Raw genomic sequence first — 11,702 nt, 5'->3', positions numbered from 1 at the left:
ATGTCACAATTTTATGAATGCATCATGCTAGGATTTTCTCTCATTTGTAGGGTTGTTTGAGTCTCGTTAATGTTAGAACAGGTGCTTTCATTTTAGATTGGGTTTGTTTTGAGTGTAGCTGAACTCTGCAGAAGCCTGTATTCCGTATACTCTGGGATATCTAAGTAGGAAATGCCTTTCAAACAACTCCTGCTGCTCTTGTCAAAGCTTGCATTTCCATTACTGTCAGCCATTGCCCGGATGAGTAGAAAGGACAGCGTTACTTTCATGGATTGCTGCAGGAAAAAATGAAGTATTTCCCATAATGCCTTGTTCAGTGCTGACTTGCATCAGTAAGGGTTTTCGTGCAGCGTAGCATATTGGTTGGAGAACTTGGCTCACAATCAGCGGCTGCGGGTTTGATTCTGAGGTGGGGCACTGCTGTTGGGCCCTCGGGTAAAGCACTAAACCTGAACTGCTGTAGGAAATGCCCGTAATGTCGGGGTAATGCCGGCTGTGTACATGGATCAGACTTGAAGAATGTAAGCTGTGTTACTCTGGATAGGAGTGTTTTCTGAACGCCAAGAATGTTAAAAAGAACCTGTTTCAAACTCTTCCGTGTATGAATGTGCCTGCTTGCTTATGTTCTTCACGTGGTGGTTGCTACATTGAAAGTGGGTTTCATTGAATGTGGCCTGAGGCTGTTATACAGGTTTTTACATAATGCAGCTGCCTTATTTGCTTGCCAAATGCTCTTATCTTGGGTATCGTGCTCAGTGTGTTTCTATTCCCTGCGTGATGACAGCTTGAATAATTGTACATTACCTAAGTAAAGAAATTAAGGACCGAGGAATAGATGACTTTGAGCAGGTTGTATGGTGCGAAACAAATTTATAACACGTGAATCGACCTCATTATGGAATCATTCCACTGGGTTTGACTGCCGAGGCCGACATAACAGAAACGCTTGCAGATCCTCGTTTTGCTAGAGAAAGACCAGGCCTATGCCCCGGCAGTAAACATGCCGCAGAGCAAAATGCCCTTCTCAGGTTATGTACAAACATGAGAAAAATAAATGCAGTATACTTAAATGGGTATGGAATTCATGTTGGGACATTTTGGCATGAGGATTAGTATGGTATTGTTTGCAAATGTAGTGTAGAGTCTAGATTGAAGCAAAAGTTTCAATTAACCATCCAAGCAGAAACATGGTTTGGGCTAATATTAATATTTAATATCAAAATGAAACGTCATTTCACATATCTGAAAGTTCGTAACATCACATATGACAATAAGTCAACCAAATTATAACAAAAGCAAACTTATTCAAAAACACAATTGATTATATTGAAATATATTATTCTTCATACTGCAGAAAGAAATGGAGAAACGATAGAACAAATAAAAGAAAATATTTGTATTCATACAGTTAAACTCATGGGACGTTGCCAGTGTGTGGGACCGTAGTTGTATTGAGGGCAAAGATTTTTGTATGAAACTCAAATTATTTTTAAGACGTTTGTAAAGATCATTTGCGCAGGTGTAAATGCTCAGTTGGACTGAAGCTTGACACCCTGCTAAAGATGATCCTTTTGCGTGCGATTTCCCCAATGCCTGGTTTCCTCCTCATTGGAACGCTGTGATTGTGATGTGAAGTGATGTGACTGCCTGGAAGGCCTTCAGCTTGTTTCATCAGGAAGGGTTTGGCCCTCTTCAGACACTTCACCCGTCCCGACCACTTAACATCCAGCACTTCTTCATCACCCGGGGCGGGGGAGGGGCGTGGGAGCACCCAGGTGGAAGACAGGTACTCCTGGAGACCAGTCCTGTCACCTGTGATAAACATCGCCAGGTCCAGTCTCACGGAGAGTGCATGGGGAATGTTTAAATCTCCACATTGGCAGTCGCTCTAGATAAGAGCAGTTGCTAAGTGGAACGTTGTGATTTGCCTGTTTACGTCTCGTTTCCTGTAGGTAAGACAACATCTTCCCTGTTTTCCAATCTCGTTCTTGGGTTATTAAACATTTTCTTTGCTTGCAAGCGTATGATTATTAGAACAATATAATGGGAATTGTTGCCCTTATTTTGATTACAGAGAATGGCTATGGTGTTCATGTTTTATGTTCCAACAAAATGTGAAACAAATTTCTTGCCAAAGCAAAGGAGCACCTGTCCCATGATGGTGGTATCAGCAAAGAAAGCATCACTCACACTCCCCAGTGTTCTGTCTGGACCTCCAGCAAGGCCAGGGCCTCTTCATTTTGTCCAGAATTAGGCACCTGAAATTCTGGAAGATTATTTTATGTTATCATGTTAATGGATGAATGACAAACCTGGAAATGCCTTGTCACTCGGACGGAAACCATTTTACTGCACAGAGAACATAAACAGTGTTACTGCAAATATTCAAATAGAAAAGTCAAACTAGAAATTCAAATAAATTATTTTTTTATGGTCGGCAGACTATCTTACAGTACAAAACATGCTATTTTAAAACGGAAGGTTCCATGTGAGTATTTTATTTCTAGAGCTTCAAAGACATTTTAAACTACTTCTCTTTTTCAGTCTGACCTGCTTAATCCAGTATGCATTTGCAGGGCCTACAACTCCGGTCTAGACAATGTTCCCAGGTCCGTTCTAAAGGAACCTTATGAGGCAAATCAGTGTTTCAGCTCTGTTCTGCATGTTGATTATGGACAGCTTCCAACGGCCTGGCAGTGGCTGTGGGTGTGCTGGGATAGGGAACGTACGAACAAGCGTATGAATGAGAGGGGGGAGGAGCACGCGGTATTTAGAGAACAATCACAACAGACCCACATTATCCGCTAGGTAGGCTGGCCAATGAAAATAAGCCTGGTTTTCTGGCTGAGGGTCGGTTTTTGCCACTGGCCCCAACTGAGGTCAATGGGGCTGCAGTGCACACAAGCCCCAGACCCAGACCTGCAGGCCAGCAGAAAACCTGCTTGTCTGTCTGGAGATGGAGGAGCTGTTCTCTGGCCTGTAGGAGATGGAGGAGCTCTTCTCTGGCCTGTAGGAGATGGAGGAGCTCTTCTCTGGCCTATAGGAGATGGAGGAGCTCTTCTCTGGCCTATAGGAGATAGAGGAGCTCTTCTCTGGCCTATAGGAGATGGAGGAGCTCTTCTCTGGCCTATAGGAGATGGAGGAGCTCTTCTCTGTCCTATATGAGATGGAGGAGCTCTTCTCTGGCCTATAGGAGATGGAGGAGCTCTTCTCTGGCCTATAGGAGATGGAGGAGCTCTTCTCTGGCCTATAGGAGATGGAGGAGCTCTTCTCTGGCCTATAGGAGATGGAGGAGCCCTTCTCTGGTCTATAGGAGATGGAGGAGCTCTTCTCTGGCCTGTAAGCCTTTATTGTTTTAGGAGCTCTTCCTCCAGGTCCGGGCTGCAGATGCTCCAGGCTCCCTTTTTGCCACTCACAGAATATTTACTCCCCGAAAGGCCTGTTTCGCTGGGCCTATATATGACTGTTGTCATGTCTGAGCCAGTCATACAATAGACTCAACATTCCAGCACATTGCCAAATTCTCTCATTGCCTCAAATGATGTTGACATTTCATCAAGCATGAATTACTCCTAAACAGAACACCATAGGTGAGTGCGTGATCACAGTTTTTACACTCATTAAATATCTAACCATCCAAGCACCAGAGTGTTCATCTAAGGAGAGCAGACCCCGGTGTGTAAACTGGCCATTATTGTTCCAGGAGCACAATAGCGCTGTGTTTTTTTGTTGTGTAGTGCCAGTGTGATTTAAAGCTGCTGACGGCGCCAGACGCTTACATTGCAATCAGGCCCTGCTGGCTCTCACTCTGTCGTCTGTGTGGATAGGCACAGGCTGTGAGACGGCCGGTCTGCACACTGCCTGCCTGCTGGTCTCCACACTGCCTGCCTGCCTGCTGGTCTGCACACTGCCTGCCTGCCTGCTGGTCTCCACACTGCCTGCCTGCCTGCTGGTCTCCACACTGCCTGCCTGCCTGCTGGTCTGCACACTGCCTGCCTGCCTGCTGGTCTCCACACTGCCTGCCTGCCTGCTGGTCTCCACACTGCCTGCCTGCCTTCTGGTCTGCACACTCCTTGCCTGCCTGCTGGTCTGCACACTGCCTGCCTGCCTGCTGGCTCTCATGTCGCTGGTGATAGCACAGGCTGAGACCGCTGCCACTGCCTGCTGCGGTCTCACACTGCCTGCCTGCCTGCTGGTCTGCACACTGCCTGCCTGCCTGCTGGTCTCCACACTGCCTGCCTGCCTGCTGGTCTGCACACTGCCTGCCTGCCTGCTGGTCTGCACACTCCCTGCCTGCCTGCTGGTCTGCACACTGCCTGCCTGCCTGCTGGTCTGCACACTGCCTGCCTGCCTGCTGGTCTGCACACTCCCTGCCTGCCTGCTGGTCTGCACACTGCCTGCCTGCCTGCTGGTCTGCACACTGCCTGCCTGCCTGCTGGTCTGCACCTCCGCCGCCTGCTGGTCTACACTGCCTCCTGCCTGCGGCGCACCCCCGCTGCTGTGTCTGCACACTCCCTGCCTGCCTGCTGGTCTGCACACTGCCTGCCTGCCTGCTGGTCTGCACACTGCCTGCCTGCCTGCTGGTCTGCACACTGCCTGCCTGCCTGCCGGCCCTAACCCTGACCCTAACCCAAGGCTCCAGCCCGTTCTGAGCGCACCCACACACTGAGAGATTCTCACGTTTCATTACGATGCTGCACCTGACCGTACTCAAATCTAGAGATGGCATTTTAACGCGTGTTCTCTTCATTTTTTAGCACCTGTGAAGCTGTTAGCCACCTGGATGAAATGTATCCAGGAGATTGTTGGAATTTTTATAAGATTCATGCAAATATTCTCAATTCAAAATAATATATATGTAGTTTATGGTTGCCATTTACCTCTACTAGATCACATTTAACAATGACTGTCATTTGTTTGTGATAAAGATGTGATTTAAATATTGTTTTAAACCACTATGATGAATACATGGGGGGCATAAATCATGTTTATCTGTGAATTAAAATTTTATTCAGTAAAGTATTGATATTTATTGTTTTGCACTGACACTCAATTTCATCTTTATCATATTATATTTAAATAAACCATTTAGGCAAAATGACATGTAGCAAATGCTGAAGATGAACAACAAACAGAAACACAAAACAAGAACTAATTTTACACTGGTTTACTCACTCAAAAGTGCTATTTCTAATTCATTAAAAGTTTAAAAGGGGCTAATTTCGCCTAAACTGAACACAAGGATTCAGTTTAAAGTTGCGGGTTCTAATTAGTGAAACAGATGAAAAATACAACACACTGCACCGCATTCTTTTGTACTGAAAGCCTGGACCCAAGTGTCGCTTTTCTGATCCAGGTTTATCATTCTCAGTAAAGCTGTGAATTAAGTGGTCCAGTTTTTTATTACTTTTATATATTTTTGTCTTGGTTATGAGTCCATTATCCAAACCTATTCTTCAAACAAATGTTAGAAATAATATATAAATACATGTGGTTACAATTACATATTCTTTAGTGATTTTTGCATCTAAGCCACGCCTCAGAACACAAGTATGATTATGATACTGACGTTGACAGAGATTATTTTTCCTAGTTCTTATTCATCAGTATGAAAAGTAAGAGACATCTGCATACTGTCATCTATATAGTGCTTGCATATTTATTGATTTCCTATGAAAATCATTCCTGTGACATTTTGTGAGTTGGACATGGCACCAGTGGCATTACTGATGTGGCTGCTCAGAGCAGGTGAACCGGAGGTCTTTCTGGTTTCAGGGTTTCAGGGTTTCATGGGGCAATTTAGTTCGCTATAGAGGGATAGCAGTAGTGATACAAATATAAAGATGCAAGACAGGCTTTGCTGGGTTTGACTGCAGCATATCACACTATTTGGACTCTTCGGTAAACATTTCAGTAAATTTTTAAGATTTCCTCCAGAGCTTGCTCTGCATCAAGCTGGACCATGAGGGATGCTCTGTCTCTGTTTAGTATCTAAACTGTAAGCACAGTGCTGTCTTCATTCCTTAAATGTACTGTGGCTTTACCTCACTGTGCAGCTCTATAAATAGCATATATTATGTTTATTATTATTGTCGTTGTTGTTATTAATGTTGTTTTTGGATGGTGTTGTAAAGGTGCAACATGCCTGGTGGTTGAGATCACTAGAGCACAGTAAAATGTCCAGTGTTAATTTAACTCTAACACAGTAAATATGGTCCTGTTCTGGCCCAGTTGAATTAACACTGGACATTTTACTGTGTTACTCTCATCACAATGTGATCATTTGAACCCCATGACTGAACTGTGTTGTCATGACAGCAGAAGAGTGACACATGGAGAGCAGAAAGCCTGACAGGAAGAGCAGAAACCAGCCGATAGCCGAATGAGCCCTGTCTTTTTGTCTCAAAAACCCAATTGCATATTTTTGCAAAAACATTGCATAATATCTCATTTTTTTATTGTTTGATGTGTTGACAGTTCTCAGAGATGAAAAAGGTCCTTGGACTGGAAATAGAAGAAATGTAAAATGTTTTAAACTTTTTTCCCCCAAATCTTAGTTGTGCTGCATACCCGCCAGTGATCTGCATATATCCCCACCAACATTTTTTAAAGTTCACAGAGGGCTCCCCAAGTGCTTTGGTGGGTGCTGATGAGTCACCTTTCCTGAAAGTGCATACCAAACAATACAGTCAAGAGGTATGCTGCTTGCAGTGTGCCTGTGTGTCTGGTGCTCTGTTCTGTCTGTGGAAAGGTCTGGCCCCACTTTGCTTCTCCTTTGTTTTGTAAATATAGAACTAATGCAGATGAGCATACGCCCACTATATCCCTATTTTCTATACTTTTCCTACACTGTATATAGGTGCTTCTCAGTGAACTTTGTTCAAGGAAGAGGATATGTAAACATGATCAAACTCAAAGTGGCAGTACCATATATAATAAACTACATTTTTCTTGGATGTCAATAGGATCTTTCCTTGTGTCGGTATAGCCTACTAGCTTATAGAAAACAAGGATAATTTATCATACTAACATGATATTACACCAACATAATTAGCAAACTGCGTCAAATGTAAAATGATTTTGTCAAGTCGTTAACGTTAAATGCACTAACACGTTTTACAAGTCGCTTTTCTTTAAATGCCTGAACGTTAATTTAACTTTAGATAATCATTCTGACAGCACTAACAATATTACACCAACGTCAATGTGGAGGTGCGACTACGGACAACGCCCATTATCCGCAGTTAGCACAGATTAAATTATGAATTGTGTTAACGATTCAGCATTGCAATGGAACACTCCCAGTTTTATGTTCCATTTAAAATGACATCTGAAAATCTGTAAACAGATCGCAACGTACAAGCTGCACATTTCACCATATCGACGTACTGTGCTGTAAGACTCGTGAAATCAATGTCGACCGCTGCTGTTTGAAATCGGCAAGTTTCGTCGGGGACTCGTTTAAATCCGTCTGCCATCGTCACTGCCTCTCGGCATTTTCCGTTTCCTCCGCCGATTCTTGCTTTTGTTCGGCTCCACTCCCCTTTCAGACTGGCTTTATGTCTGGCTGCTCAGCGATGCCAATGAGCATGCGCCGTCGCCATGTTAGCGATCCCTCCCTCCCCCTTCGTCTCGTCACAGCTCGCTGGCAACACCACAAGACGGTGGCTGGGTGAGAGCTCAAGCGAAGAGGGTGATACAGCAAACATTGGATTAAAGCATAAATATAACGGAATGGATTAAACTATCTGTACCATAAACTAAAGGAGCCGTTTGACCTAGAACATCTGCACATCGCCCGCAGACTGTTTAAATTCATTTAGCTAGTAAGTTTGCGTTTTTTTAAAAATAATGCGACTCAACGCCTGGCAGTGATGGAGGTGGTCTCTTGGTGCACTAGCGGCGGATTTGTGTTATTAGCAGTTTTTGTGTTGTAAGGTTATTTGCAACAGAGCTTGAATAGAAATATTTAAGGTGAAGAAATGTCGGACTCTGTTTAGACCACTTGCAAGAACAAGCGCGCCTGGAGCTAACTGTTAGCTAGCTAACTGACGAGCTTCGTTTGCAAGTACTGCGGGCTCTCAGACGGCTATTCGGCGTCGTATCGTAGGGGATACCTTCAAAAAAAAAGTTGAATGGCGGAGGCTTACGTTCATATCCGAAGCGATTTGTGAATTTTTGTGGTGGTGGTGTTATATTTTGGCAAACGGTACCGGCTGCCAGCCCTGGTTCCGCGATAACAGCTGCGCTGTCACTTGTATTTACAACTCAGTCAGAAACTACCCCTGGAAATTTACAAAATGCATCATCCGGACTCTGCAGGAGATTCGGCTGGCTCTAGGAAGATGGCGCACCCGGCAATATTTACGAGAAGAGGTAGCAACCCCGGTACCGGTGTCTCCGCGTTGACAACAGTGGCAAGTACGAGCATGGGCAATAATCTTGTCCCGACTGATGATTACCAGTCTCCCGTGATGATGCAGCCCCCGCCCCCGGCCGGGTCCTCCTCTCCGGGCCCCCAGCACCCTCCCCACAGTCTTAACCTGCTACCCCAGTCCCAGCTGCAGCCGGCGAATCTGCCCCCGACTGGAGCTCAGATTAAGAAGAAGAGTGGCTTTCAGATTACCAGTGTAACGCCAGCGCAGATCTCTGTCAGCACCAACAATAGCATCGCGGAAGACACGGAGAGTTATGACGATCTGGACGAGTCCCACACGGAGGATCTGTCCTCATCCGAGATCCTGGACGTGTCGCTGTCCCGGGCCACTGACCTGCCGGAGAGGAGTTCTTCAGAAGAGACCCTCAGTAATTTACACGATGCAGAGACCCCCGGCACCATCTCCCCCAATCAGCCCCGGCACCCCCTGGCCCCACCGCCAACGCACAACGCCATGGTGAACGGGACTGTGCCTCACCACCATCACCACCACCACCATGGCCGTCACCACCAAGTGCCCACCCCCCACTCCGGGGCAGGACCCCCTCCCGTTGCTGGCTCTGGGGTGCCAGTGGGGGGTGCTAGCGTTCCTGCTACGCTCCCCTGCACCTCTGGAGCTTTGCCCAGCGGTGCCCAGACCTTACCTGCGGGCGCAGGGGCCGTTTTGGAGAATGCTTGTGCTGTGGGCGGAGCCGGACCCATGACCCAGCCCCCAGGGGCCCCCGCCGGAGCGGCTGTGGGGGCGAATGTTAGCGCGGCGAATCCCAGTGCTGGAAGTGTGAGCGCGGTGAGCTCTGGCCTGGGGAGGACCAGCAGCTCCAGCAGCAGTGGGGGCCTCTCTCCCAGCCCCATGACCCCCGTGCCAGGGAACGGCAGCCAAAACACCACCCAAATACCGCAGTCGGGTGGGACAGTGAGTGCCAGCGTTGCCATGCCAACCGCCAGCTCCGGTGTGACGGGCCCGGCGGGTGGGGGTCAGATTGGGGCGACGGGCGCCCCCCCCGGCCCGACCCCATCGCAGGCCCCCATGGCCGCCGGCTCCCGTTTCAGGGTGGTGAAGCTGGACTCCAGCTCTGAGCCCTTCCGGAAAGGCCGCTGGACGTGCATGGAGTTCTACGACAAGGAGAGCGCCGTGGCCCCGCCCCCTGCCCCGCCCCCCGACGCCACGCCGTGCTCGGAGCCAGAGAGCGCCAGCGGCAGCATTGTCAGCACGCTCAGCCACTACAGCGAGAGCGTGGGCAGCGGGGAGACGGGCGGCCCCCCCGCACAGGACTACGGCCAGGTCTCCGCCCCCGGTCCGCCCCCGACCTTAGCCCCGCCCCAGGAAGTCATGACCCCGCTCCAGCAGCCTGGCGCGGCTCCCTCCCCTGGCCCCGGGCACCCCCAGCCCGTGAGCTACCCCCAGGGCCTGCAGCCGGCTCCAGTGCAGGTGGGGTACCCTGCTGCCCAGCAGCCTGCAGCACCCCCCCCAGCCAATCCCGCGCTCGTCCTGCCCGTCACCCAGGGGGGCGGCTTGCCCCCCGACTTTGCGCATCACCTGCCTGTCGTCCAACCCGCTGCCTCCGGGACATCCCACCTGCTGCCCCCCGCGCCTGGCTGTGTGCCCCCTGCCGTGGCTCAGCCCCTCCCCCATGCACAGGGCGTCGCTCTTCCACCGATGTTGCCTGGCAACGTACCGGACCTGACTCAGGCGCCCCCCCAGCAGCACCCCCCGGAGCCGCCGCCTCCCGCTGCGGTCGCCCCCAGCCAGGCCCCGCCCAGCGCGGCTCCCCGTCCCGCGGCCGACCCCCGGCCCCGCGCCGGCCCGCTGCCCCCCGCCAGCGCCCTGTACGCCAGCCTGCCCTCCTTTACTGCCTCCCAGCTGCAGGACGCCCAGCGGCTGCTCTTCCAGCACCCGGCCCTGTTTTCCCTGCCCAAGCTGGCATCCTCCGAACACGCCGTCTCCCTGGCGCCCGAGGACAGCGCCAGCGCCTTACCCGGGTCAGCCAGCCTCTTCCCCCTGAAGAGCCTTCCTATGGATGGAGAGGAGGGCAGGTAAGGGCTCTGATGCTAACGCTAACACACACAGCTCAGGTAAGGGCTCTGACGCTAACATACATACAGATCAGGTAAGGGCCCTAACGCTAATGCTAACATACATACAGCTCAGGTAAGGGCCCTAACGCTAACACACACAGCTCAGGTGTGGGCCCTGGCGCTAACGTACATACAGCTCAGATGAGGGCTCTAACGCTAATGCTAACGTACATACAGCTCAGGTAAGGGCCCTGACTCTAAAGCACACAGCTCAGGTAAGGGCCCTGACTCTAAAGCACACAGCTCAGGTAAGGGCCCTGACTCTAAAGCACACAGCTCAGGTAAGGGCCCTGACTCTAAAGCACACAGCTCAGGTAAGGGCCCTGACTCTAAAGCACACAGCTCAGGTAAGGGCCCTGACTCTAAAGCACACAGCTCAGGTAAGGGCCCTGACTCTAAAGCACACAGCTCAGGTAAGGGCCCTGACACTAAAGCACACAGCTCAGGTAAGGGCCCTGACTCTAAAGCACACAGCTCAGGTAAGGGCCCTGACTCTAAAGCACACAGCTCAGGTAAGGGCCCTGACTCTAAAGCACACAGCTCAGGTAAGGGCCCTGACTCTAAAGCACACAGCTCAGATAAGGGCCCTGATGCTGATGCTAGCGCACACACACGGCTCAGGAACGCTTCTGGTTGCTGTTCTCTGCTTGAGGCCCCAGTCACTCACTGGGTTATTTTAGCCGGCAGTTGCTTTGAAGTCAGTGTTTCCGAACGGGTCAGGATCTGAGCTGTCCAGTGATGGGCTTCTAAATATAGACAGGGGTCGCCCCAAGCGTGCCCCCGTGAAGATCAGAGGAAGTGTTTATATCACATTACTGCCCCGGCGCAATGGAGCCTGTCAGTGGGGCATCCAAATTCCTTTTCCCCTTCCTCAAACACTTGCAGGGTCCCAAAGGCAGAAACATAGGCTACCACACTTTTTATTACAGATGCTGTTCTTATTTTATTTAAATGAATAAAGCTCGATAATGTATTCACTTGATAATCTAAAGGTGTACTTTTTCTGAGTAGTATTTGTGTAAAACTGTACTGGTCTGTGCAGAAATGACCTTGTGCTTATGTTGTTTATGCGTGATGTCACGGACGGTGGCGGGCTGGCCCAGCCGGTCGCTGATTGGTCACCAGCGATGTTGGCGCATATCTTTGGAGGCTTGTGCTGATTTTTGGTTTGTCTTGACAGTATCAGGCC

The 11,702-nt window shown here is 49.4% G+C and overlaps 2 protein-coding genes across 7 annotated transcripts in view; one reads left to right on the top strand and one right to left on the bottom strand.

The window, feature by feature from the left end:
• Positions 1–2,880: 2,880 nt before the first annotated feature.
• On the bottom strand, positions 2,881–4,122 carry LOC135241316 (adhesive plaque matrix protein-like). The gene is made up of 2 exons (XM_064311573.1): positions 4,001–4,122; positions 2,881–3,307 (listed from the first exon to the last, which is right to left on the bottom strand). Exons 1-2 carry the CDS (start codon positions 4,120–4,122, stop codon positions 2,881–2,883), a joined length of 549 nt encoding a protein of 182 aa, XP_064167643.1.
• A 3,482-nt stretch (positions 4,123–7,604) lies between these two features.
• Positions 7,605–11,702, top strand: part of LOC135240466 (TSC22 domain family protein 1-like) — a 40,091-nt gene continuing 35,993 nt past the window's right edge. For 4 of the 6 annotated variants that reach the window (XR_010325700.1, XR_010325699.1, XM_064309935.1 and 1 more), the window contains exon 1: positions 7,605–10,471. Coding sequence is in view for 3 of the 6 variants with exons in the window: in XM_064309935.1 (XP_064166005.1) it covers positions 8,301–10,471 (2,171 nt within the window). In the remaining 3 variants the exon portion in view is untranslated. The remainder of the gene's footprint in view (positions 10,472–11,702) is intronic. The other 2 variants (XM_064309936.1, XM_064309944.1) reach the window with 2 other exon arrangements.

This window comes from Anguilla rostrata, chromosome 15 (assembly GCF_018555375.3).
Source record: "Anguilla rostrata isolate EN2019 chromosome 15, ASM1855537v3, whole genome shotgun sequence".
NCBI classification, from domain to species: domain Eukaryota; kingdom Metazoa; phylum Chordata; class Actinopteri; order Anguilliformes; family Anguillidae; genus Anguilla; species Anguilla rostrata.
Note: the sequence above shows the minus strand (reverse complement) of the source record. Positions and strands in the feature narration are given on the sequence as shown.